A 24,402-nucleotide genomic window follows, 5' to 3' on the forward strand; every position below is an offset into this window, starting at 1 on the left:
TGGAGAGAAGAGGCATGGAATAAGAAAAGTCTCATTGACTATGTTATTGTTGATAGTGATGTTTTCTCCCTGGTGCAGGACACCAGAGTGTATAGAAGATTTGAAATTGGAAGTGATCACCATTTAGTCTTGAGCAGGATAAACTTGAATTTCATATTGAAAAGAATAACATTTAAGAAAGTTTTAAAGAGAATAAAAGTTGAGCAACTCTCAGATGTGAACTGTAGACTGAAATACACAAAGATTATTGAAGAAAAAATGAAAGATTTTGAGAACAGGAACCAAACCTTGGAAATTCAGTGGCAAGCCTTGAAGAAAACCCTGAATTCATTCAGCCAGAGAGGCATGTGGTGAGGTTATCTGCAAGGATAGAAAAATCAGAACTCCATAGTTGACACAGGAAGTTAAAGAGGCAGTGAAGGAAAAGAAGAAAGCATATCAAATGTTCTTGTCAAATAAGTCAGCTTGTGCTCTTAGAGAATACAGAGAAATGTAAGAAAGCTAAACACTGTGTAAAACTAGCTAAACAAAAGTCATGGGAGGACTTTTGCAAGAACATAGAAAATAAATATCAAGAAGGTGACAAAATATGCTGGAGGTTGTTGAAGAAGCTTAGAAATGGAGGAAAGAGTGCTGTAAAAAGAGTTAGTGATGATAAAGGTGACATGAAAACGGGAGAAAAAGATATCCTTGAAGTATGGAGTAATCACGTCGAAAAATTGCTAAATGAAACGAGCAATGATAGCACAGTAGTAAAAAACACTGACCAAGCATTCAGTCAGGAATATATATCCATACTTGAAGTAGAAAAGGCCATCAAAGGTTTGAAATGTGGAAAGGCAGCAGGAGTGGATGATATTCGAGCAGAAATGTTGAAGTATAAAAGTCTTACAGTGACTGCACTGCATAGTTTAGAAGGCCTGGGGTAATTCCTGATGATTGGAGTAGAGCTCTCATAGTACCCATATATAAAAGGGAAATAAAACTGAATGTGAGAATTGTAGAGGTATATCCCTACTGAGTGTTCCTGGTAAGATATATGCAAGTATACTTGAGAAACGGTTGAGAAGAATTGGGGAAGAACAAGCTGGATTCAGGCCAAATAGAGGCTGTCAGGATCAGATCTTCACTTTACGACAAATAGTTGAGAAATCATAGATAACAAAGATCTGTATTTAAGTTTTGTAGATCTGGAAAAGGCATATGACAAGGTGCCAAGAGAGAAGCCTTTCAATACGCTACAGTTATATGGTGTCGATGGGGCATTATATCAAGCAATACTTAGTCTTTATTTGAGTTGTAAGTCAGCAGTTAGAATTGAAGGAAGTACAGGATAATTTAAAGTAAAATCTGGTGTGAGACAAAGATGAACATTATCCTCTCTGTTATTCATTATCTATATGGATCACATTATGAAGGAAAGTGGTATTAAACATGATATCAGAATTGGAGATGTTAATGTCAGCTCTTTGCTTTATGCAGACGATGTTATACTTCTAAATAAATCTGCTACAAGTCTGCAAGATTCCCTGACTAAATTGAATAACTGTTGTAATAGATGTGGTATGAAGGTCAGCAATAAAAAGACAAAGACAATGAAAATAAGCAGAATCGTTGAAAATGTCAACTGCATTGTGAACGGAGAACCTGCGAAACAAGTAAAATATTTCAGCTACTGAGCCGTGATTTTTAATGAAGATGGTAAATTAAATATGGAAATAGACAACAGAAGCAAGAAAGCTGGTATGGTAGGAAGTCAATTGAATAAATTCATATGGAATATGAGAGAAATTAGTCAGAACACTAAATTAGCTGTATACAAGACAATGTTTAAACCAGTTTTAACCTATGGATCTGAGGGCTGTGTCAGAAGTAAAACACTTGACCAAAGACTAGAGACTGCAGATATGAGAGTCCTGAAAAAGATTACAGATGTGAACAGATGGCATCAATGGCAATATCATATTAAAAACAAGGATATTAGGAAAGAACTTGACGTTGTCAGCATCCCGAATGCATTAGCAGAGCTAGTTTCAAGTGGTATGGTCACTTAAGGTGAGGAAAGATTAGCAAAACAAGTGTTCTCTGCCAAGTTGGCAGGAAAACGACCAAGATGTATCAGGATTGATATGGTACAAAGTGCCTTAGAATAGAAATATAAGATCTGATAATGTTGGAGTCTTGACAAGTAACAGACTGATTTGGAGGAAAATTGTAGATAAGGAAGTTAGTAATAATGCAAATTTTGCATGTAGTACTATCATATCCTGTAGAACCCTTGTGGGTACATGGCAAGAATTTGATGATGATGATATTTTAAAACAACCTGTTTTCTTGTCCACGACATTGATAAAAAGATGAAAGTGTTTAACCTTCTCTGTAATCTGTTTATTCTAAACAGTTATCAAAAGACAGTTAAATACAGAGAAACCTGCATGTGTCATCACAGACCAAGACATCAGATGTAAGGACTTTCTGTCCCTTTATCATACATCAAGAACTGATTTATTGCTTCTCTTGTTTAAATCAGTGCAAAAACTTTAAAGCCTGTATAATCTCCAAAATGCAATGTTCTTTTCCAAAATTATTCTGGTGTCTGTAAAATTTTGTGACAGAGCTTACATAGCTCAGACTGCAAGATGTCATGAAATTTAGGAAGCATATGCTGTTTTGATGTTGTCCACAAATGCAAGGGTAAGTCAGACTTTACTGATTATGTCTTTACAGAACATCATGAAATGAACTGGTCATTGGCTGTAGTACCTTATCTCAAAGCTAATCTCCTGGCCTCTCTTTTCAAGGATTCTAGTGAGGTTGTATGACCAAGTTTCATTTTGCACTGCATTTGGAATTCACACATCCTCTTGCAGTCTGTTAGATCTTTTCTGTGTTGATGATGATTACGACCAGGTACTAGGCATGTAGTATATATGATTGCTCTTTTTTCGGGATTTTTTTTTTTTTATAATCAAACGAATAACTGTTTTTTTTTTTTTTTTTTTTTGAATTTATATTACATTTCTCATCTAGTGATTTATCTTGGTGATGCTATGATAATTGATTGCAAAATATATTGCGGTTTTTCCTTAAATCCTAATGAAGATAATACTTTAAATGAGTGTATATCCATAGTATTTTACTGTTTCATAATTTGTCTTGGTGTGATTTCCTTCAAAAAATAATTTTTTATTTTTTTTTTAATATTCTGTTTCAGATTCTATATTAAATGAAAACTAAACATTAAATAATGCAAACTCATAAGTAGCATCATGATTTATGGAGACATTTCCTCACATGTAGATGACTAGATTATGTGCTTATTCATGAACAAGAAATTTACAATAAATGATTAAACAGCTTATTTATTAGCCAATTAACAATCCAAATAAAAATATCAGAAATATATAAAACTTTCATCTTTAGTGTTTAATCTGTTTCATCTGTGCTCTCTAAGACTAGAGAGCATTTGGGAAAACATATTTTCACTGACTGATTCTTTGTTTTCTTTAGTTGCAGTCTATAGAAGAGGAGGAGGTTTTACTTTCCAAAATCCATTTATTATCTGCTTTGAAGGAATGCCAGTCCATGATTCATTAACCAGGTCACACACACTTTAGCAAAGTGGTATTCTAATATCCCCAAAGATAAATGCATACCTTGAATTTTAGCAACCATGTGCAGACAACTCTCACTATAGCAGACTCATATGGGCCAAAAGAATAACATGTTTATAGTGGATAGTTTACTTCCAGGAGATTGTTATAGTGACTGTAGTGGTCTTCCTTCTTACTTCTTCCTTCAATTCACTGTTTTCATATCTGGTCAACACGTCTACAACTTTCCAACAACATTATTCTTCTTTACCTGCTATATCAACTTCCTCAACTCTCTATTAACATTCCTTTTTTTTTTTTTTCCAACTAATTTTAAAGCCTGGTCTTTCCTTTTCTGCAGCGCATCAGTTATTTGCTTCATTGTTTCACCAGGAAAGCATGTTTTGTGCACATTATTAGTCATCACATCTCTGATGGGTTTTCTTTTTGTGAGAAATTAAACAGGTAGAATTTTACTTGCATTGAACTATTAAGATTATTAGCACCCCATTTGAGAATAATTTAGAAATCAGAACTTGAGATCTGTGCATGATAATCCATATGAAGCCAGATAAAGGCCTTGTACAATGGCATCATAACCTTTTTATTTATGCATGTCAGGGTCCTCTGCATCATTGCCGTTATTCGATGTCATGTCTCCATAGCTTGTGTAATGTGGCTCCTGCACTTTAGGTCCCTGTCCACCACCACCACTCCCATATCTCTCATTTCCTCTACCTCCTTTAAAGTTTCCCAACCAAGTGAATACTCAACATTCCATTGTTGCTTACCAAATTTCAAAACCTTACACTTTGCAACATTGAACTGACAATTCCACTTACATGCCCATTCATGTAATCTATTCAGATCCACCCCCTTTCAAGGCCATAACATCTGCTTGACTCTCTGTATTGGTCTCCCCAATTTGGCATCATCTGCAAACAGCTGCATATCACTGCATATCGTTAATATACAAAATGAAACAACAATAATCCCAAAACTGACCCCTGTGGTACACCACTCTTAGTAGTGTACTGCAGGGGTCAGTTTTGGAACTATTCTTATGACCTTCCTCTTATGGGATTACCTATCTGACAGCCAGTCACTGATCCAACTCAGAAGTCTGTTATCCAATTCCATCTCTTTCAATTTATTTAACAGCTTGTCATGTGGCAGTCAATCAAAAGCTTTTACAAAATCCAAGTACACCACTGTATATGCATCTCCCCTGTCCAAGGTATTTGTCACCTTGTTATAGTACATAAGTAAGTAAGTAACACATGATCTCCCCTTAACAAACCCATGCTGATGACCACAGAGAATACTGCTGTTATCAACCCATTTCTGTATCCTTCTCACAAAACTCTCTCTTCATTACAACCTCCAGATATACAGATTAGCCTATAATTTGAAGTCACAGCCTTATCACCACTTTTGTGCAGTGGAACAATTATGCCTACTTTCCACTCTCTTGGAACCTGTGCTGTTGTAAGACCCTTATTAGACAAGCATGCTAGTGCTACTGCCAGTTCCCTGGAACATTCCCTTAAGATGCATGATGATATGTCATCAAATCCTGTCACCTAATTTACATCAAGGTTATTTATTTCCTTAAATACCTCCTGCTCACTCACAATTAAGCCATCCTCTCCTATGTCCTCTACACTTAAGTTGCTTATGATTCCACCCTGATCGGGATGAAACACCCTTATAAATTGATCACTGAATATCTCAATAATGTCTTTGCAGCAGTTAATATTCTACCATTTTCATCCATTAATATCATCTTACCAGGATTATTCTTCCTTCTACTTGCTACATATCTAAAAAAAAAAAAAAAAACTCTAGGGTTTTTCTTTGCCTTATTTGCCAATTTCTTCTCTTAATGCACTTTTGTTTTCCTTACTGTCACTCATGAAGAAATTCTATTTCGTGCACAGGTATTCTAACCGGACAGAGCAACCTGTCACACTGTTGTGACCTATTCTTCTTATTCTATTCTATTAACTTTCTTATACTTTATATCCTATCGGCTGCGCCATTTATGTCATGTCCCATTCTACGATTTTTATTCTATCTAACAATTCCCGCTTATCTATGTTTTTCTATTATCTACGCACGAGATATCACCAAAACTTATACTAATATCTAAGTTATTTCTCCCCTTAATACCCCTAATATTTGTATTTATACTGCACCTTTTTGGGATATTTAGTTTAAGATATTATATACAAAAACAAGGAGAAAGAACTCAAATATGTCTGAAAGTGTAACTATGTTGCAGTCGTGACACTTTATCTAGTTTCTTACCATTAATTTCCCTTGTGATTAGGTTCGTATTTTTCAAGTGGTGCATTGGACAGCAATTTCAGACAACTCTTTTATCATTTGAACAAAGGTTTATTAAATTCCCTAACATGGTACAATTCAATTTTTGTGATTACTCAATTTAATGCTAAACTAAATACTTACAAACTAACATTAACTTATTACAAGAAATTAGGCTATGATCCTATAATGAGTATTACAATCATGCCGCCATAACAATTCAACACATAAATTCACTTGACATGGATAAATAAGATTAATTCACACTATTTTACTATTCAAACTTAAGCAGATTAACTAAACCATTTACTGCACTAACACATATCTAGTATTACGATCATGCCGCCATACACATTCAACATGTAAATTCATTTGACATGGACAAATAAGATTAATTCACACTATTTAACTATTCAAACTTAAGTAGATTAACTAAATCCTTTTCTGCACTAACACACAACTATGACATTTTAACTTCCCAATACATTACAATAGACATGCAAAATTCTCAGGACACTTAATTTTTCACATAACATTAACACTAGCCAGCTTACTTTTAATATATTCTACCAGATACTAAAGTCCTAGTATAAATTTTTCTTGGTCACTTCAGCAGTTCCGTATTAGAATAATGATACTTATTACAGACAAATTTTTGTTAACATTAGATATATTTTACAGTACCTTTCTGTCTTGGGATTTTCATATGGACCTTTACCTTCTTCTGATTGAACCATCTTGATATAACCTCACCGATAATCTGCTTCTCCTATGTTCCTTTTTGAGTTGGACTATGCTGAGACATACTCTGAATCATCTGTATATTGGCTGTGCAACTCGCGACGTGGACATCTATTTCTTTACAGCTCTCCATTTTCGTAGTTGTCACTGAAGTTGGAACACAAAGAATATGCTTTCTTTTCCTCGACTTTATGGCATTCTTCGCTTCTCACATAGGAAATACGGAACCGAGATTCCGCTCACTTTTGTTTCCGTGTTGTGGCGTCGGAGATATAACTCCAATCTCACCATTCAGGAAATCACCGTGAGATCCCTATGAAAGAGCTTGCGAAGGACTCTCCTGGAACAGAATCAAAACCAAAACCAAAAAAAGCCTTGTGGGGGGGTTTCCAACCCTTTTATACCTGTTCTCCTAATGGCACTTTTTCTAACTTCTTTTCTCCGCCCCTACTTGTTTTTACTTCACCGACCAATTAGGTTGGCGTTTTTCTGCCAAACGTCCTTTGATCGGTGAGCCCGTAACGATGTCTCAATCTGGGAATCGGCCCTGAGCGATAGTCTGTTGTTTTCTTTTGCTAGCCTCTAATTTAATCCCCTTTCCAAAAATTTTCTATGAACTTACTTAATAACTTAATCTCTAGCCTCTCACATACCATCTCTTAGGACTAATCCTTTTCTGTCTTATTTATTTAACTTTTCTCATTTAAATCATATCACAATATTGATATATTCTTTCTTTTGTTAGTTAGTTTAACAAAAACCTTTATTTTTTTTATATATTTTATTGAATGCAAGAATCTTTCTTTTTCTTTTAATTAATTCAACTATTATCTTTTATGCAGGGTTTTTAATTTATTTTATTTATTCTTCATGTTACACCATGATAGCTGAGAATTCTATATTCTTAAGATATGTGTAACAACACATCACATGGTTCTGGGTCTATTTATCAGAACCCTTTCCCAGAAAGCTTATTTCAAGGTTCACAGAATTCCCGTACCCTTCATGTTCTCCTGATCTCATATCACTTGATGCCTTCATTTAGGATATGTTGAAGGAATGGATATTCCACTATGACCTGTCCTCAAATCTTGATGAACTAAGGGATAAAATTATATATGTTCAGCAGATGTCCCAACCCTTGTTCTCCAAGATGACAGAGAACCTTTGCATGTGCTATGAAACCCTTCTTGGAAGACAAGGTGCCCTTTTCGAGCACATAATATCCAAAATGGGCACCTTCATTAATGATTTCATCGATAGTTGTGGATGTACATATCGTCATGTGTAAACATATATAAACATTTTTGCGCCATACTGTAGTTTCATTTTTCGATTTTATACCATATGATGTCCATTCAATGTCCAAACGCTAGACCTGACTATCTGTATTCACCATTACAGATGTACTGTATCTCTTATGTTTTTTAAAGCAGATGTTGGCTTATCTTTCAGTGTCTGCCCATATGAGGATAGCTTGCAGGAATGAGAAAGGAGTACATACATGGAACTGAGAAAGGAGTGGGCAGTCAGTGCACATATAGAAGCTTATTTGACACTTTCAGGGAGTCCAAGTACTCATTGAGGGAGGCCACCTGCTCTACAACTCTGTCTTCACCATTCAATCACTAACTCACTGCAAATACACCAATGCAATCTACCGCCAACCACCACTCATATTTTCACAGACAATCAGAAACATCCATGTCCACAATGGGATTTGAACCCACAGGCATTTGGCCGGAGAGCGGATACACTATCTTGTTTTTCTGTTTGCATTCTATAAACATATTCCATTCAGTTGTATTTATATTTCTTTATTTTTTCCATTATTGGTTACTGGTTGAACTCTTTCTTTAGTGAAAAAATAGGATATATTTTGCTGATTTTCTCATAAATTTAATTTCAGCTTATATTAATCTGCGACTTAGTTTTTGGTTTTATTGTCTAAATTTCACTTCCATATAACAGCATTGGTAAAGCTAATGGTTATAAACTTTTTGTTGAGCCTTCTTTTGTATCAGGTTGGGTTTAAGGCAGAATTTATTACACAGGTTATTTTTAGTTATTTTGTAATTTTCATATTTATGTCTCTTTTTCATCTTTGTATGAAATCATGCATACAAAATATGTAAATAAAAACTTGTTCTAAAATTTTGTCATTTATTACTGTTTTATTTCAAACTGGATCTGGACCTTCAAAAGCAATTATTTCTGATTTTTCTGTTGAGATCATTCTGAAATCTCTGGCTATTTCTTTTAGACCAAGAATAGATTTCAGAATATTATCTTCAGATTCTGTAATTACTGCAATCTCATGCAAAGAGAAGCATGTTTAAATTTACATTAGAGGATAGTAATTCACATTAAAGATTATAGTTTATTATTGTTATTATTATTATTATGGACTACTACTACTAATAATAATAAAATAGAGATGAATGATTCCACGGTGAGTCTCTGACTCCCTGGAGGTTGAATGTTAATAATAATAAAAAAATAAACTATTGTTATGTTGTGGCGTTCATGGCTTTGATCTTAATTTTAAATACAACTTATCAATTGCTTCCTTGTGACCAGGAATCCTAAATTTATCCCTGGGTCACGGACTCTAACAAAATTTATTTGATCTGCACCAGTTAGAGTTGTCTATATTAGTAAATTGAAATTTTCAGTCGTGCCCTTAACTAGCCTTAATATTGTTCATTCACTCTTTTCCCCTTTTGTCACAGTTCGTATTTTTGGTGAGTGGCAATGTTGTTCTCAAACACAGTCTCATTGCCAGGATTCAAATGATAAACAAAAGTTTTAAGTTACTTAAATATAAAGAGCTAATAAGCTTCATTTCGGCGATATAAACATTATTTAAATTAAGGGAATATTAAATCCCACATTGTTTTAAAACCAAATAAGAAACTCAAAGATTGGAATCAGAGAGTTTCATGCCGAATATAGTAAACTATAAAGTATCGGCGACCACTAGCGTGAGCTAATGCAAGTGACCCTAGTACGTAGTACAATACCGGAGAACTCGTAGCAAAGTCGGTAAAGTTCTGATCGCTATTCTTAGGTATTTTCCATAATGTAAAAACACATTTCCTAGGAAATGTATGCTGTTATTACATTATGGTGGGAAGTCACTACCCAGACCAGTTTCAGCCTTTTTTGAGGTTTCATCAGTGAGTAGCTAGACCAAATTAATACCAAAGTGTATAGCGTGTTTTTTTAATGTGTTTTTACATTATGGAAAATACCTAAGAATAGCGATCAGAACTTTACCGACTTTGCTACGAGTTCTCCGGTACTACGTACTAGGGTCACTTGCATTAGCTCACACTAGTGGTCGCCGATACTTTATAGTTTACTATATTCGGCATGAAACTCTCTGATTCCAATCTTTGAGTTTCTTGTTCGGTTTTAAAACAATTTGGGATTTAATATCCCCTTAATTTAAATAATGTTTATATCGCCGAAATGAAGCTTATTAGCTCTTTCTATTTAATTAACTTAATGGTTGCACCTGTTTGGAAACTCGTATAACAGAGTATATAAGTTCTTTTCGCTATACACTTTGGTATTAATTTGGTCTAGCTACTCACTGATGAAGCCTCAAAAAAGGCTGAAACCGGTCTGGGTAGTGACCTCCCACCATAATGTAATAACAGCATACATTTCCTAGGAAATGTGTTTTTACATTATGGAAAATACGTAAGAATAGCGATCAGAACTTTACCGACTTTGCTACGAGTTCTCCAGTATTGTACTACGTACTAGGGTCACTTGCATTAGCTCACGCTAGTGGTCGCCGATGCTTTATAGTTTACTATATTCGGCATGAAACTGTCTGATTCCAATCTTTGAGTTTCTTATTCGGTTTTAAAACAATGTGGGATTTAATATCCCCTTAATTTAAACAAAAGTTTTAATTTTCACTAACAGTATACATGGAACATATATCAATTAACTTGTCAATTCCCTTAAATCAAATTAATTACTTTAAATAATATCATAATACAATTTCAGCATATGACATATCTATTATCTTCTAAGAAAAGCATGCACATAGTTATACACTAGGAATTTTCTAGACGTGTTTCTTTAGGAGAGACAGTTAAGGCAACATTCACATACAAAATACTTTGCAAGGATCACAAAACAAGGCTCTTCGGACTACCAGTCCAATGTCCCTAAAAGTTCCACCAACTAATAAACAGTCTGTCTTCCTTTCTGCAAAAATGTGTTTAGACCAAAATCTTTCATTTATGCTCCCACTTAACTTTAGATAGGTCAAAATCACCTTACCATTTCTTGCAGCATACAGTCTCATGCAATCACCACATGCATATCCTGGTTGGACCTTTTTGTTCACTCTACAGATTGCTTTCCCATCTCATGAATTGATGCGCACTGGATTTTCGCCGCCATTAGGAAACATCTGAGGTGCTTGCATGGAACTTCACTACCGTTCAGGGGGAAAAAATCACTATTCGGGTTTCACTTGGATCTGAACCTTAATTCTTTGTCGGACATCCTTCGCACATCTTACATCCTTCACCACTTCTTCCTGCTCTTTCTATTTTCCGACCATCAACTCCTTGTTTCTCCTGCAGCTTACAGTCACGGTTGCATCGAAGTCCTTCATCCCGAACCTGTGAGAGAGCTCCTCCCAAAGAATTTTTGAAATCTTGCTTGTGAGGTTCAACAGTGATGACTAAGTTTAACTAAGTTCAAATCACTGGCATGCATAGTTTCATAGAATCTGTCCTTGGATCGATCATCAACACATTTTTTTTTCTTTGTTTGTTGTAACTTACATATATTATTCTTCTTATTCTGCTCACACATATTATTTTTCCACTTCAAATTCACACACATATATTTCCCTTTTTGAATCACACATTTTAATATTATACAATGCTTCCCTCCACTGGGTGAATAAAATTACATTTTATGGATAGTTATGTGATACACCTTCCCCCCCCCCCCTTTTCCTTATTTCTTTCTAGTACAATTTTGACCAGCAGTACAGGTATTTTCCTTATTTAGGCTCCGCTTCTTGTTAGATCCTGAACAAGGGTCTCTCTAGCAAGGCAGGCCTCATTCACGATCTAACACTATCCTTTAATGTGAATTACTAACCTCTAATGTAAACCTAAACATCATGTCAAGCACTATCCAACATTTTCACAGTACATATCATACTTTGCTTTTAACCCATTCAAAGTCATGGCACCCACAAGACTCTGGCAACCTGTTCCATTCATTAACCACTCTCCAAGCAAAAAATCTAGTCCTGACACCCCCAATAACTAAAGCAGTGAAATTCATCTCCTACATAAAGACAGTCACAAACATTAATGCGCATGGTGTGATTCAAACCCCCCAGCCTGTTGGGATTTATTGTATCTGGTAAAATTAATCAGTTTTTTTAATGATTGTACTTTCTTAATTGACAAAGCTTTATATGTTCAAGAGATAGCTAAACACCTATATAAAAAAAATCCAATCTTTTTATTGAAGTAGCTCAAATAAAAAAGAAATGAATTAAAAAAAAAAAAAAAAGCCTCGAGTCCTGTCTGGTGGCATGATTGGCTGAGTGGATACTGATGGAAATCTCCAGCCTTCCAGGGTTGGAAAACAGAAGTAACACCCACTGTAGGGATATGAACCAACTCATATCCCTACAGTTGAGTTCCTACAGTTCATATCCACTGTGTCATAATTGTTTGTTAAAGCCTTTTTTTTAGGTGATAGATGATTTTTGTCACCTGTTGTGAGATCACCATTCTGCTTATTGGAGGTTTGAAGTGCTATGAAAAAGTACCATGTGTATTCTCTAGAATAGAGTCCCTAGGGGAAAAAAAGAATAAAAAGTGGAAGCCAATGAAGTGTCTTCTTAAAACAAAAGTGCTTTCCAAGAATTTATATGAAATTTATGCTTCTTATGTTGGTAATAACATTTTTGGTTATGTTATATATCATTCATGTCAAAGTTCTTGCAACAAAAAACACCATAGAAACTAGAATACAAACAAATATTTTACTGACTAAAATTAATTATTTACAAGCTGATGTTAGCTCAAGCTAGCTGGATGATAGTGCCCCTCATGTAATGTCTGTTATTAATGCTGATGAGTGGTGCAAGAAAATCTATTCAACATCACATCATCAGTTCTGTTGCAGTTAGTCAGGTTTTGTAGAACCTTGACCACTTCCAGGCACAGTTTCTCTGATCTAAACTATGATTTGTAAAGTAGCCTGGCTTTTTTTTTCCCATATGATGAAATAGTCTTCCTCCAAGATGTTATGCTAGTCTGCTTTTTGGTTGTTCATACAGGATGGTTTTTTTATTATTATTGTCATTTTTATTTATTTATTTTTTTTATTTTTTATTTTATTTTATTTTTTTGAGAAGGTGGTCCATCCTCTCTGTCGTAAATACTTGTTCCATACTTGCAGGGTATGCTGTAAGCACCTGAGAAAGAGAGAGAATCCCGGTGATCCTTAATTCTCTGAAGAATGTGGGAACTTTGTTTAGAGGTTTGTATACTGTGTTGTTTCAGGGGAGAGAGCCCAGCCAGTGTATCTATTGTACATTTGATGTAAGGTAAAGATATGGTGTGTATGTAAAAATTATGGAGACAGAAATGTGTGTTAAAGCAATTAAAATTAAAAATGCCAAGAAATTATATTCTTGTTTAATCCTTTATCTAAGTGTAAGCAAACAAAGTTTGCACATGAAGTTTCTTTTCCTCTGGGCTACTTGTATCTAGAAGCTAATGGCTTCACATTAATTGTCTTGGTATCTCATAATGCAAAGCACACATCCTTTCATGTGTGTATAATACTATGCATTATGGGAAGGGCCACTACTCAGACTTGTTTCGACCTTCATTGAGGCCGCATCAGTCAGAGCAATTAAGAAAAATAACACTTGCCATTTTGATCTCTATATCAGGTCATCATCAATAAGTAAGCTATAGTATAACTGCTTTCTTAACCTCTTACACTAGCCTGACCTCTGTTGAGGGAAAGAGTAAAATGTTAAAATTAAAAATATTTAAAATTAAAAAAAAATAATAAAATAAAAAATTATAAATCAGAAAATATAATAAAATATAAAAGATAAAAAAAAATTAAAAGTCAAATTACATCAAATGCTACATTACAGTCCTGTTATCTTTTGATTTTGCCTACTGATCAGGTTTGTTTGTGTTGCAATTCTGCCATCTTGTTCTTATGTTCTATACTTGAATGCTATATGGGTTGTAGATGGATCTTCCAGACTCTTGGAATTGCTAATCCATCAATTTTGTTGAAATTGGAATGATGAAGCAGTATCTCACAAGCCAATTTGAATTTTCTTTCAAACTAAGTTTGAAGGAAAATTTTGGTGCAGTGTAGGGACTTGACACCTTTTAAATTAATTCGGTAACACATTTGGAGTGTGCATGATCAGAAAGGCCCATTTTATCATAATGAAGGAATTTAATATGTTGTTTGTGTTCATCTTTTCTTACTGGAATTTGTGCCCTGTTTCTTCTGTGTAGGGTAAGTTGCAGATGCACTGGATTTTATAAACCCGTGAGTGGACAAGGTAAGGGAAAAGATCTTTGGATGAGCTAAGTATGCTTTTTAATTTTGCCAGAGCTTTGAATGTTGCCTCATTATATTGTAATATTGTATAGATAACTACAATATTATCTATTTTCTATCAATGTTCTATCTATATTTTCTGATATTCCCCTAATGTACAGTATGGCCGTTTTTGTCTTCCTAATTTCTACATAATGAATGTAGCCCTGGGAAAGAAACAATAGTGTGCGAATAGTCTGTTAAGGAGAGAGAGTTCTTTTAAAGGAGTTTGGCAAGGGTTTATCTGTTCTATTCATTTTGTTGGAATGATGTAAGTAGAACCCTTTGTTCCAGGTGAAATGCTGGCCATGAGGATGAAATTCACTCTGCCCTAGATTTTGAAAATTCCAAGTTTCTAGGCAGGATGGTGATGTGAAGTGAAATGTAGGTATGATGTCTATATGTTTGGGCTTACTTACAGTAGACTATACACATATGCTTGCCTTATAACTAAAGTATCTAAGAAGGCTAAGCACCTTCTTTTTCTTCTTTCACTGTAAAACTAATTCAGGGATGGGTATTGTTGAAGAAATGTAGATGTTAGAAAGGGCCTGTGGGCTATGTGGCCAAATGGCAATGACTTTGTATATACCTCAGCCATACTTTAGGCTTGAGGATGGGGGGCCTTAAATGAATGCCAAAGTTTCAAGTGATTCATGTATAAGTTAGCAGTGGGAGAGGGACCATTTGTACACTTTCAATTTGTTTAAAGAACTGGTTGTTCCAGCTAAAGAGTACCAGCTCTTTAGTCATCACCACTTTTGCCTCCATGTATATACCTGTCCTTATTCTTGAGACCATTTCATTCTTTGTCTTCACTGACTATGTATTGCTAAAGTGCTTTGTAATACTAGCTTGAACTTGCAAAAAATCAACTTATAAATAATTACTTTTAGTCAGTAAATTATTCATTTTCATTCTAGTTTCTATGTACTTTTTTGTTCCAGAAATTTCGATGTGAATCATAGCAACGACTACGGAAATTTGACCATGGAAATAGAAATGCTATAATCACTTCTAAACAAGGTTAACAGCTATACCATGAAATATCATAATGAAAATAATTTAATAGAGTGAATACTTAATTTTTTTTCATATTATTACTAAGAATAGCCGTATTCTCCGTAGCGCAATCAATTGGAAGAATGATGGTACATTGCGCCCTTCGACTAGAAAAGGCCTAAGTTCAATTCTCGTCATGATGGGGGGAATCTTTATATGGACTTTTTCAATTGAAAGTGAGTTAGCCGATCTCATACAGAGGTAGCAGGGTTTTTTCTCCCGGAAACTCGGGTTTTTCATCCCGCATACAGACAGATCGGCCTTCAAAATACACGCAATTTACAGACAAAAAAATACTAGCTGTGGTGGTAGTGGTTGTGGGCAGTAGATGGCGTTGATGTAGGTGATTAGTAGTAGTGGACGGAGAGTTGTACAGTAGGTGTCCTCCTGCGATGAGTCTTCGGATTCCTTGGAGGTGTCACGAATAATAATAATCATAATATTACAGAAGCTCTCACTACAACATAATTTCCTCTAAAAATACTCTTTGACCCATATGAGAACTGATTGAATAAGATTTCTCATATGCATATAATTTAACTCATCCACATCAGGTTAACATTTCTCTCTCTCTCTTTCTTACCCATGCCTTCACTATTCTTCTAAGTCATTATTTTGTTATTTATTTTTAATAGATGAACCAGAATGCACTGAATGTGGCAGCATAATCCATGAGCTAGAACATATTGATGATGACACTGACCAGTATAATATTACCTTTGTAAAAACAGATGATATTAACTTTGCCCAAGATTTAGGCGTTTCCGAAATTCCCAGCCTTGTGTACTTTGAAAATCAGATTCCTAGTATATACGTAGGTAAGGTGAATTGTAATAATATTCATCATTAATGTTTCCTGATATGTGACTGCATGGTGTGTATATTTTAATAATATCAAATGCAGAAAATAATGTAACTGCATCAATAGACAAAACATTAGATATAATGAATAAAGTTTCTCTTATGCATATCCTTTAACTCATCCGCATCAGATTAACATTTCTCTCTCTCTCTCTCTCTAACCCATGCCTTCACTATTCTTCTAAGTCATTATTTTATTATTTATTTCTAACCCCATGCAGAGTGAAATGCACCCAAACCTAACATAGACGGTAAATACAGTTCACATCTGAGAGCTGCTCAACTTTTATTCACTTTAAAACTTTCTTACATGTCATTCTTTTCAATATGAAATTCAATTTTATCCTGCTCAAGACTAAATAGTGATCACTTCCAATTTCAAATCCTCTGCACACTCTGGTGTCCTGCACCAGGGAGAAAACATCACTATCAACAATAACATAGTCAATGAGACTTTTCTTATTCCTTGCCTCTTCTCTCCATGTGAATTTGTTCACATTTTTATGTTGGAACATGGTGTTAGTAATAACCAGTCCATGTCCTGAGCAGAAATCCAACAGGTATTTACCATTATTATTAGCTTTGCTCTTTTTTCCAAATTTTCCCAAAACATTTTTGAATGTCTGACAATCATTTCCTACTCTGCTATTTAGATCCCCAACAAGGTTCAACCTTTCCTTTTTCATTGTGTCAGTAGCTTTCTCTAGAGCCTGAAAAAATTCCTCCACTTCTACTTAGTAGAACCTTCTGTGAGACCATAGGTACAAATAAGTCTCATTGTCCAGTACCCCATTCTGATATTTGCCCAAATCACTCTACTTGAGACTGCCTGCCATTCAAGAAGATGAGCCTTGTATTTTGTGTTGAATACTATGGCTACTCCTTCTTTTCCTTGATTGTCATCGCCTGAATATAACATTTGTATTTATTGCCCAGAAAGATCTCACCAGTTTTTGTCTTTTTTGTTTCAGTCATCCCTATTATGTCACTCTGGTACTTATCTAATTCATCAGCTAGCTCCATTTCTTTGCCATTCAGGCTTCTTATGTTGATAGTACCAATCTTTAACTCTGGTGATGTTGTGTTGGGGTGTGTTTTCAGATTTGTTCGTAGCTCACTTTTCGCTGTTCGCCCTGGTTCCCTGGTGATAACAATGGTGGCCTTGTTTAACTGGGCGACGCCCCAGCTGGCATGAAATTTTGTCATGTTGTACCATCATTTTTGGTTTAACCAATAGGAATACAATTTGGTCGGCTGAATCCCAAATTGCCAGCCCATCCTCATTCATTCAGTATCCAGGTAGATACCCAACAGGGTGCACCACGAGAAGGTAAGGATTGGACATTAGGTCAGAAGCCCTGGTCGGTTCTCTGCATGCCTTTAAAAGCTATGTGGAGGTCTCCTCTCAGTTTTACAGCTTTGACCCTTAAGCACCTAACAAAGTTTGTGCCTGAAGTAATTTCAGGACTGGGCACTACTTCAACCTTGGTATCACTTCAGGGTCTGGCTCCCACTGATGAGACCTCAATAAAGGTCGAAACTGGCATAGGTAGTGACTCTTCCCATAATGCATAGCATTATAAATGTCTGACAGGATATGCGCTTTGCATTATGGGATATCAAGGCAAGTGATGCAAAGTCATTAGCTTCTATACATGAGTTGCCCTGTTCTGAAATTACTTCAGGAGAAAACTTTGTTTGCTTACACTTGGATAAAGGATTAAATCAAGAATAAAATTTCTTGGCATCTTTAATTCATTTGGAAAGGTAGTTGAAATAGATAATATTCAACTTGAAATAGTGAAATGTTTTGTTCCCCTCAGTCATATTCATGGAGTCAAAGACTCATGGGAGATGCACACCATTTTTTACACAATACCTATCCTTCTATTTTTTGAACAGATTCAGCAACAAACATTTTATATGACTGAATATGGTGGTATAGAAATTTTGCAATGGCTAGACTGCATAATTGAGAAGGGTACATCACAAATTCAAATTACAAGTAACAGGAGTAGAGATCTCATTGTACCAGTTTGGAGGGTAGGAGATTAAACTGAATGTGAGAATTACAGAGGAATTTCCATGTTGAACATCTCGGGGAAAGATTTAAAATTGGAGAACAGCTGGAGTTTAGGCCAAATAGAGGTTATCAAGACCAGATTTTACCTCACAAAGAACAAATTAAGGAATTATGAGGATATCATAAAAATCTTTATTTAGCATGATTTCTAGCCCCTGTGGAGCTAGAAGTCTCATCACAAAATCATATAAATTTCACCATTTTCAAAAAAAATGATATAATAAAATCCCAAGGGGGTATAAATTTCATTTTATACAAGATAATGCATCATATGTAAGTTTTAAATTGCTGTGTAGAACAGAAGATGAACTGTACAAAGATGATTATTTATTATCTATGTGGACCACATTACCAAAGGAATATGATATTAATAATAAGAATATTGATTTATAAATCTTCATTATAAATATCGATGACCACCAATATGTGAAGCAGAAAATTTATTCACAAATAATTTCATCTCTACAGAAGAAAGGATATGATAGTATGATACACTGACGATTCTTATCTACAAATGTGGTTTTGAGGCATTAATAACCAGTCTTCTGTTCTTGAACTTCTCCATAAGATATTGAGTGACCCTGAAAAGGATTCAAATGATGAACCATGTAATAAGAACAGACTTGTATTTAAGTAGGCAAAGTGCCTTTCTCTTCAATGTGACTGTAATGCTTCTAAAAAAATCCACTGAATGCAGCCTGCATACATGCTTATTAAGGAGACTGGTCCAACTGTTTCCTAGTTGCATCATTTGCAATTAACTGGTACCATGGGTGTGCTGTTAACATCTGCAGCATTCCTTCACTAAATGTATTTATTTATCTATTCAATATTTTGTGTATGCTGTACAAATAAACAGAAGAAAAATATATATAAACATGAATATAAAATCTATAATTACAAGTCTAAGTTTGTGATCCAGTTTATTGCCAGTGGTGCAACTAGGAAAAAATAGGACCACTAACCGTGATAAGCATACATACAGGCTGCATTCAGTGTATTTGTTTAGAAGAACCACAGTCACATTAAGGAGAAAAGAACTTTCCACACTTAAATTACAAGTCTGAAGATGATTCCATGGTTCATGTGAATCCTGTTCACGTGAAACCAAATTTGCTAGCCTGCATATCTAGAAGATCTGAAATATAAAGATTAAAAATGAGAGGATCTAACACTGATCACTGAAGTTATTTTTTGTCTGAAGTCACTTGAAAATATTTATTACTTGCACATTATTTACTAGGCAGATTGTAGTTAAGCAAGGAATGACTTTGTTAGTTTGTATATTAGACTCTTCCTCCAAATAATGTCATAAACCATTATCAGCTGCTTTCAGTTGATTTTGAAAGCCTACTTCCAAATCGACAAAACTTAAATACAGATCTTTGTTATATTCCCATGATTTCTCCACTGTTTGTCGTAAAGTGAAGATCTGATCCTAACAGCCTCTATTTGACCTGAATCCAGCTTGTTCACATGAGAGGAATTTGATGATGATGATGACAAACTTTGTTTGCTTACATTTGAATAAAGGATTAAACTAAAAATATAATTTCTTAGCATCTTTAATTTATAGTATAATCAAGTGGAAACACTTCCAACATCTGCCTTTCCACATTTCAGGTTTCTAATGACTTCCTCCTTAAGTACCTTATGTAATATATATTTGTCTAACACTATTTTATTATTGTTATTAATATCAGAGTATTCCTCTACAGAATTAAAAGACTCACTGTGGGAGGTTTACACTCTCAACAAAATAGATTATTCAACAATTCTAAAACTCATTCACCAGCTTCTCTCAATGCAAAGAATCTACTGTCACTTCTTTGATCACATCATCCTTATACAGTTTCCAGGTAGGGGTCTCTTGTTCTAAACTTGCCTTCCTCTACACTGTGAAAAATCTCCACATTAAACTGGCAACAACTCCCTCACCAACTTCCATGTCTCAGTCATTTCCCCCCCCCCCACCCTCTTCTATTCACACGGTTCTGTTATTGCTTTCCATCAATATAACTTCATATCCCACATTACAAACAGGTGACACCATTTAATGAGTCTTGTTTGGTATCTTTATCCTGGTTAAAAGTAGGTGAACACACCTGCTCACAGTAGTCCATATATGGCCTGAATAAGACATTATACAAGGGAACCACAACGCTTTGCTTTTATGGTGTAAGGTCCTCATCATTACCATAATCTGTTGTGAAGTTCTCACAAGTTTAGCAGTGTAACCTATAAAACTGCTAGTCTTCATATGCAAGTCTGCGATAAGAGTTCAACAATTGGGACAGATAGGATATCAGCATGGATGCTAAAAGAGTGTTCAGCTGAACTGGCTACTCCTTTGACCATGCTATGTAATTTGAATCAGAACAGCAAAGAATCCGCAGGAGTGGAAAGAATGTATGGTAATCCTATTGCATAAGGGTAGTGCAAAGACCAATGTATCCAACTATCGACCAATCAATATCTCAGGAGTGGTGGTGAAGATTTTAGAAAAATTGCTTAGGTCTCGCATTCAGAAATGAGTTGACATTGAATCTCTACTTTGCAATGAACAGTGTAATAATGTTATCATTGAACTTGACAAGGGGAAATGGATATAGCATGGATAACTGTTGCATTAATTGGAGAATATGGGATTCGATTATAAAATATTAGCATGGATAAGAGGATGGCTGACTGACAGATATCAAAAATTGGTATATGGGTGATGTGAGTCTGCAAGATTTAAGGTAACCTATGGTGTGCCACAAGGATTAGTTCTTGGTCCACTGTTATTCAATCTGTACATTAATGATATTTGTAAGGATTTGACAGGTGACATACAGCTGTTTGCTGATGATATGAAGATAGGTAGAATAATCAGGAATGCTGCTGATATGCAGTACTTTCAAAATGATTTGAATAGGCTGGAAATGTGGACATAGGAAAATGGATGTCAATTCAATGTCAATAAATGTAAAGTCGTGCACTTTGGCGTGATTAGTTATCCAATTACGTATTATATTGTGCTAGACGAAACTGATCAGTCTAGGTATGAAATCATCACTACCCTAAAGTCCTGAAATTACTAGGGAAAAAAATATATATACATATGAGGGTGATCTGAAAAGTTCTCGGCCTCGACCATAGATGGCAACACTATCTGCAAGAGGTTTTTTTTTTTTTTCTAAGTTGGTACATTTGTCATAAACATCCATATGAAATTGCAAGTCATTTTATCAAGTAGTTTCTTTTATAAAGCTGTCTGAAGCAAAAGTGTTATCTGTATCACTTGAAATGGATAAAATTGAGTAACATGCAGTTATAAAATTCTTTGTAAAAGAAGGTTTAACGCCAAAAGAAATTCATTCGAAGTTCATAAAAGTTTATGGGGCACTCTTCTCCTTCATTTTCAACAATTAAGAAATGGGCTGCTGAATTTAAACATGGCCGTACTAGCCTTGAAGATGATCCACGAGAAAGACATCCAAAAAGTGTAACAACACCAGAATCATCGATCAAGTGCACGATATGGTATTGGATGACCAGCAAGTCAAAATGTGTGAAATTCCTGAGACTATAGGCATTTCAAAAGAACGTGTAGGATATATTTTGCATGAAGAATTGCATATGAAAAAGCTTTGCGCAAGATAGGTGCCATGCTTGCTCACAGCAGATCAAAAACGCACTCGCATGAAAATCTCTGAACAGTGCTTGGAGCATTTTAACAAGAATAAAACTGATTTTGTGTGTCGATTTATTACTATGGATGAGACTTGGATTCACCATTTCACATCAGGATCCAAAGAGCAGTCAAAACAGTGCACAGAAGCTAGTTGTTCAGCGCCAAAGAACACAAAGTCGCTTCCATCAGCAGGAAAGGTTATGTCATCGGTGTTTTGGAATACTAAAGGCATTTTGTTTATTAATTATCTTGAAAAGGGTAAAACAATAACCAGGGAATGTTATTCTGATCATTTAACTAGACTAGACAAAAAAATTTGTGAGAAAAGACCCAGTTTGCAGAAGAAAAAAATCATCATTCACCAGGACAATGCACCTGCCCACATAATTTGTTAGCAATGGGAAAATTAAGGGATCTTCACTATGAATTGTTGGAACATCCACTCTATTCCCCAGATTTGGCTCCCTTTGACTTCTATCCCTTCTCAAAACTGAAACTCTTCCTCCCTGGTCAGCGTTTTTCTTCGAATCAACAGGTGATTGAATCGGTAGTGGAGTATTTTGCATATCTTACCAAGAACCACTACAGGGACGGGATAATGGTGCTGGAGCATCATTGGAATAAATGTATTAGTCTTCAGGGAGAATATGTTGAAAAATAAAAATAATTTTGAAATTATAAATTCGTTTTTTCAGTGTTAGGCCCAGAACTTTTTAGACCACTCTCGTAAATTTTATATACAATCTCTAGCAACATATCCAGATGACTGAACCTTTGGAAACACACTGCACTGTGTTTACAACCTTTCATAGGCTGAAAGTTTTTCTGCATTATATAGAAAAGCTTTGTTATATTATAAGGTTATCTGCAGTAGACAGCAGTATAACAAGCTTCTGAAAATTTTGGACCAATGTCTGATAAGCACAGTGCTCTTTTAAAAGAAATTTCCCTACAGAAAATTATGCAATATAACAAACTTCTCTCAAGATACCCACAAGATTGTTATAGTGGTTAACTTTATTTCCATAAACAGTTCACTGCGTGTCCGTTGTGAACTATCCCAATGTTCATCTTTTTTTGTTCTTAGAGAAAAGTAGAGGAATGATGGTGGTCAGTTCAGTGAAAAAGCACCTACGAAAATAACTATAGAAAAGGCATAAGTCGTGTCTAGAAGCTGATTGGAGTGAGTCTGAGAGAGAGAGGGCAAAGTTATTAGTGTACCATTCCAAATGTGAAATATTCTAAAAACTACTTGATAGTATTTCTCTGCATTGTTGACATCATTTCTTCAGAATGGTCTTGTTTTTATTGTAAAAATAATGTGCCCAGTGGAATGGAGAGAGAGAGAGCATTGACTTTTATTTAAGTTATTTAAATTTTCAGTTTCAGTTACATATTTGTAATTTTCACATTAATCAAATTATTAATACTATAAGAATTCTCATCAGTATGGATGGAACTCCCATTTATGATGACATAAATATTTGTAATTTTTTTTTGTTTGTTATTATTTATCAAAAATGATTACTATAATATATTTAGAGTGATTTCTATATTGTTTGACATGATTATGCTATGATGATTTATAAAACTGTAATACCAATTTCCATGTTTATATTGTATTTTTGTTGTCGATAAGGTGATATATATTAATATATCGATAAGGTGAAATATATTAATAAAGTTTTGGGCCTAAAATATTATTACAGGAGAATTAACTGATGAACAAGCTGTATTAGAATGGCTAGTGCAGCAGAAGACTGAAGACACCATCGAGAATATCAATCGAGATATGTTATTTAGAATGATCGAAGAACAAGAATATTTGGCCGTCTATTTCTGTAAGCAATAAGTTTCACTATACGATTGTACATTTAAATTTACTTTTTGAATAAACAGAAATAATGGGTCAATAGCCCATTAGGCTTATGTTATTGAAGCTAGTAATTTCTCACAATAGTAAACCATCAGAGTAAAATCTCTCGTTATATATATATATATACATAAGATTAATTAAGATAATATAAAAATGCAATTTGTATTACTAGTGTTTTTTTCTTTTTAAATTATATTTCCTAAGTGCATATAGATACTTAGGCAGCATGTACACAAGGGCATGCAAGGATCGAGAGTTTTAGATCTGATAATTTCATCAGAGGATGTAATTGTGAGTGGGGTTTCACACTTTCCTCCAGTTGGTGAGAGTGATCATGAAGTGATCACTTGGGTTGTGGCAGCCGTATGCAGACTTCTGTGAGGAAAGGATATATGTGTAATTATAAGGCTGGTGATTATTGCAAACTTAGGAGACAGCTTTGAGCTATAGCATGCAATGAGCAGTAAGGAAATAAATGCTTCTTGGGAACTAACAAAGAAATACATAACATTGTCAATGTTTGAATATACTCCGAACGGCAAAAGGC

The 24,402-nt window shown here is 34.9% G+C and overlaps 1 protein-coding gene across 2 annotated transcripts in view; it reads left to right on the plus strand.

Annotated features, from left to right (window-relative positions):
- LOC150094342 (uncharacterized) overlaps nucleotides 1–24,402 on the plus strand; it is a 484,937-nt gene that overhangs the window by 250,621 nt on the left and 209,914 nt on the right. For both annotated transcript variants that reach the window (XM_090412362.1, XM_090412363.1), the window contains exons 18-19: nucleotides 15,995–16,177; nucleotides 23,689–23,820. In XM_090412362.1, the coding sequence (XP_090268488.1) occupies nucleotides 15,995–16,177; nucleotides 23,689–23,820 (315 nt within the window). The remainder of the gene's footprint in view (nucleotides 1–15,994; nucleotides 16,178–23,688; nucleotides 23,821–24,402) is intronic.

The sequence above is a fragment of the Typopeltis vanoorti genome, chromosome 22 (genome assembly GCF_054136105.1).
Source record: "Typopeltis vanoorti isolate ZY-2024b chromosome 22, IOZ_Tvanoo_1.0, whole genome shotgun sequence".
Taxonomy (NCBI): domain Eukaryota; kingdom Metazoa; phylum Arthropoda; class Arachnida; order Uropygi; family Thelyphonidae; genus Typopeltis; species Typopeltis vanoorti.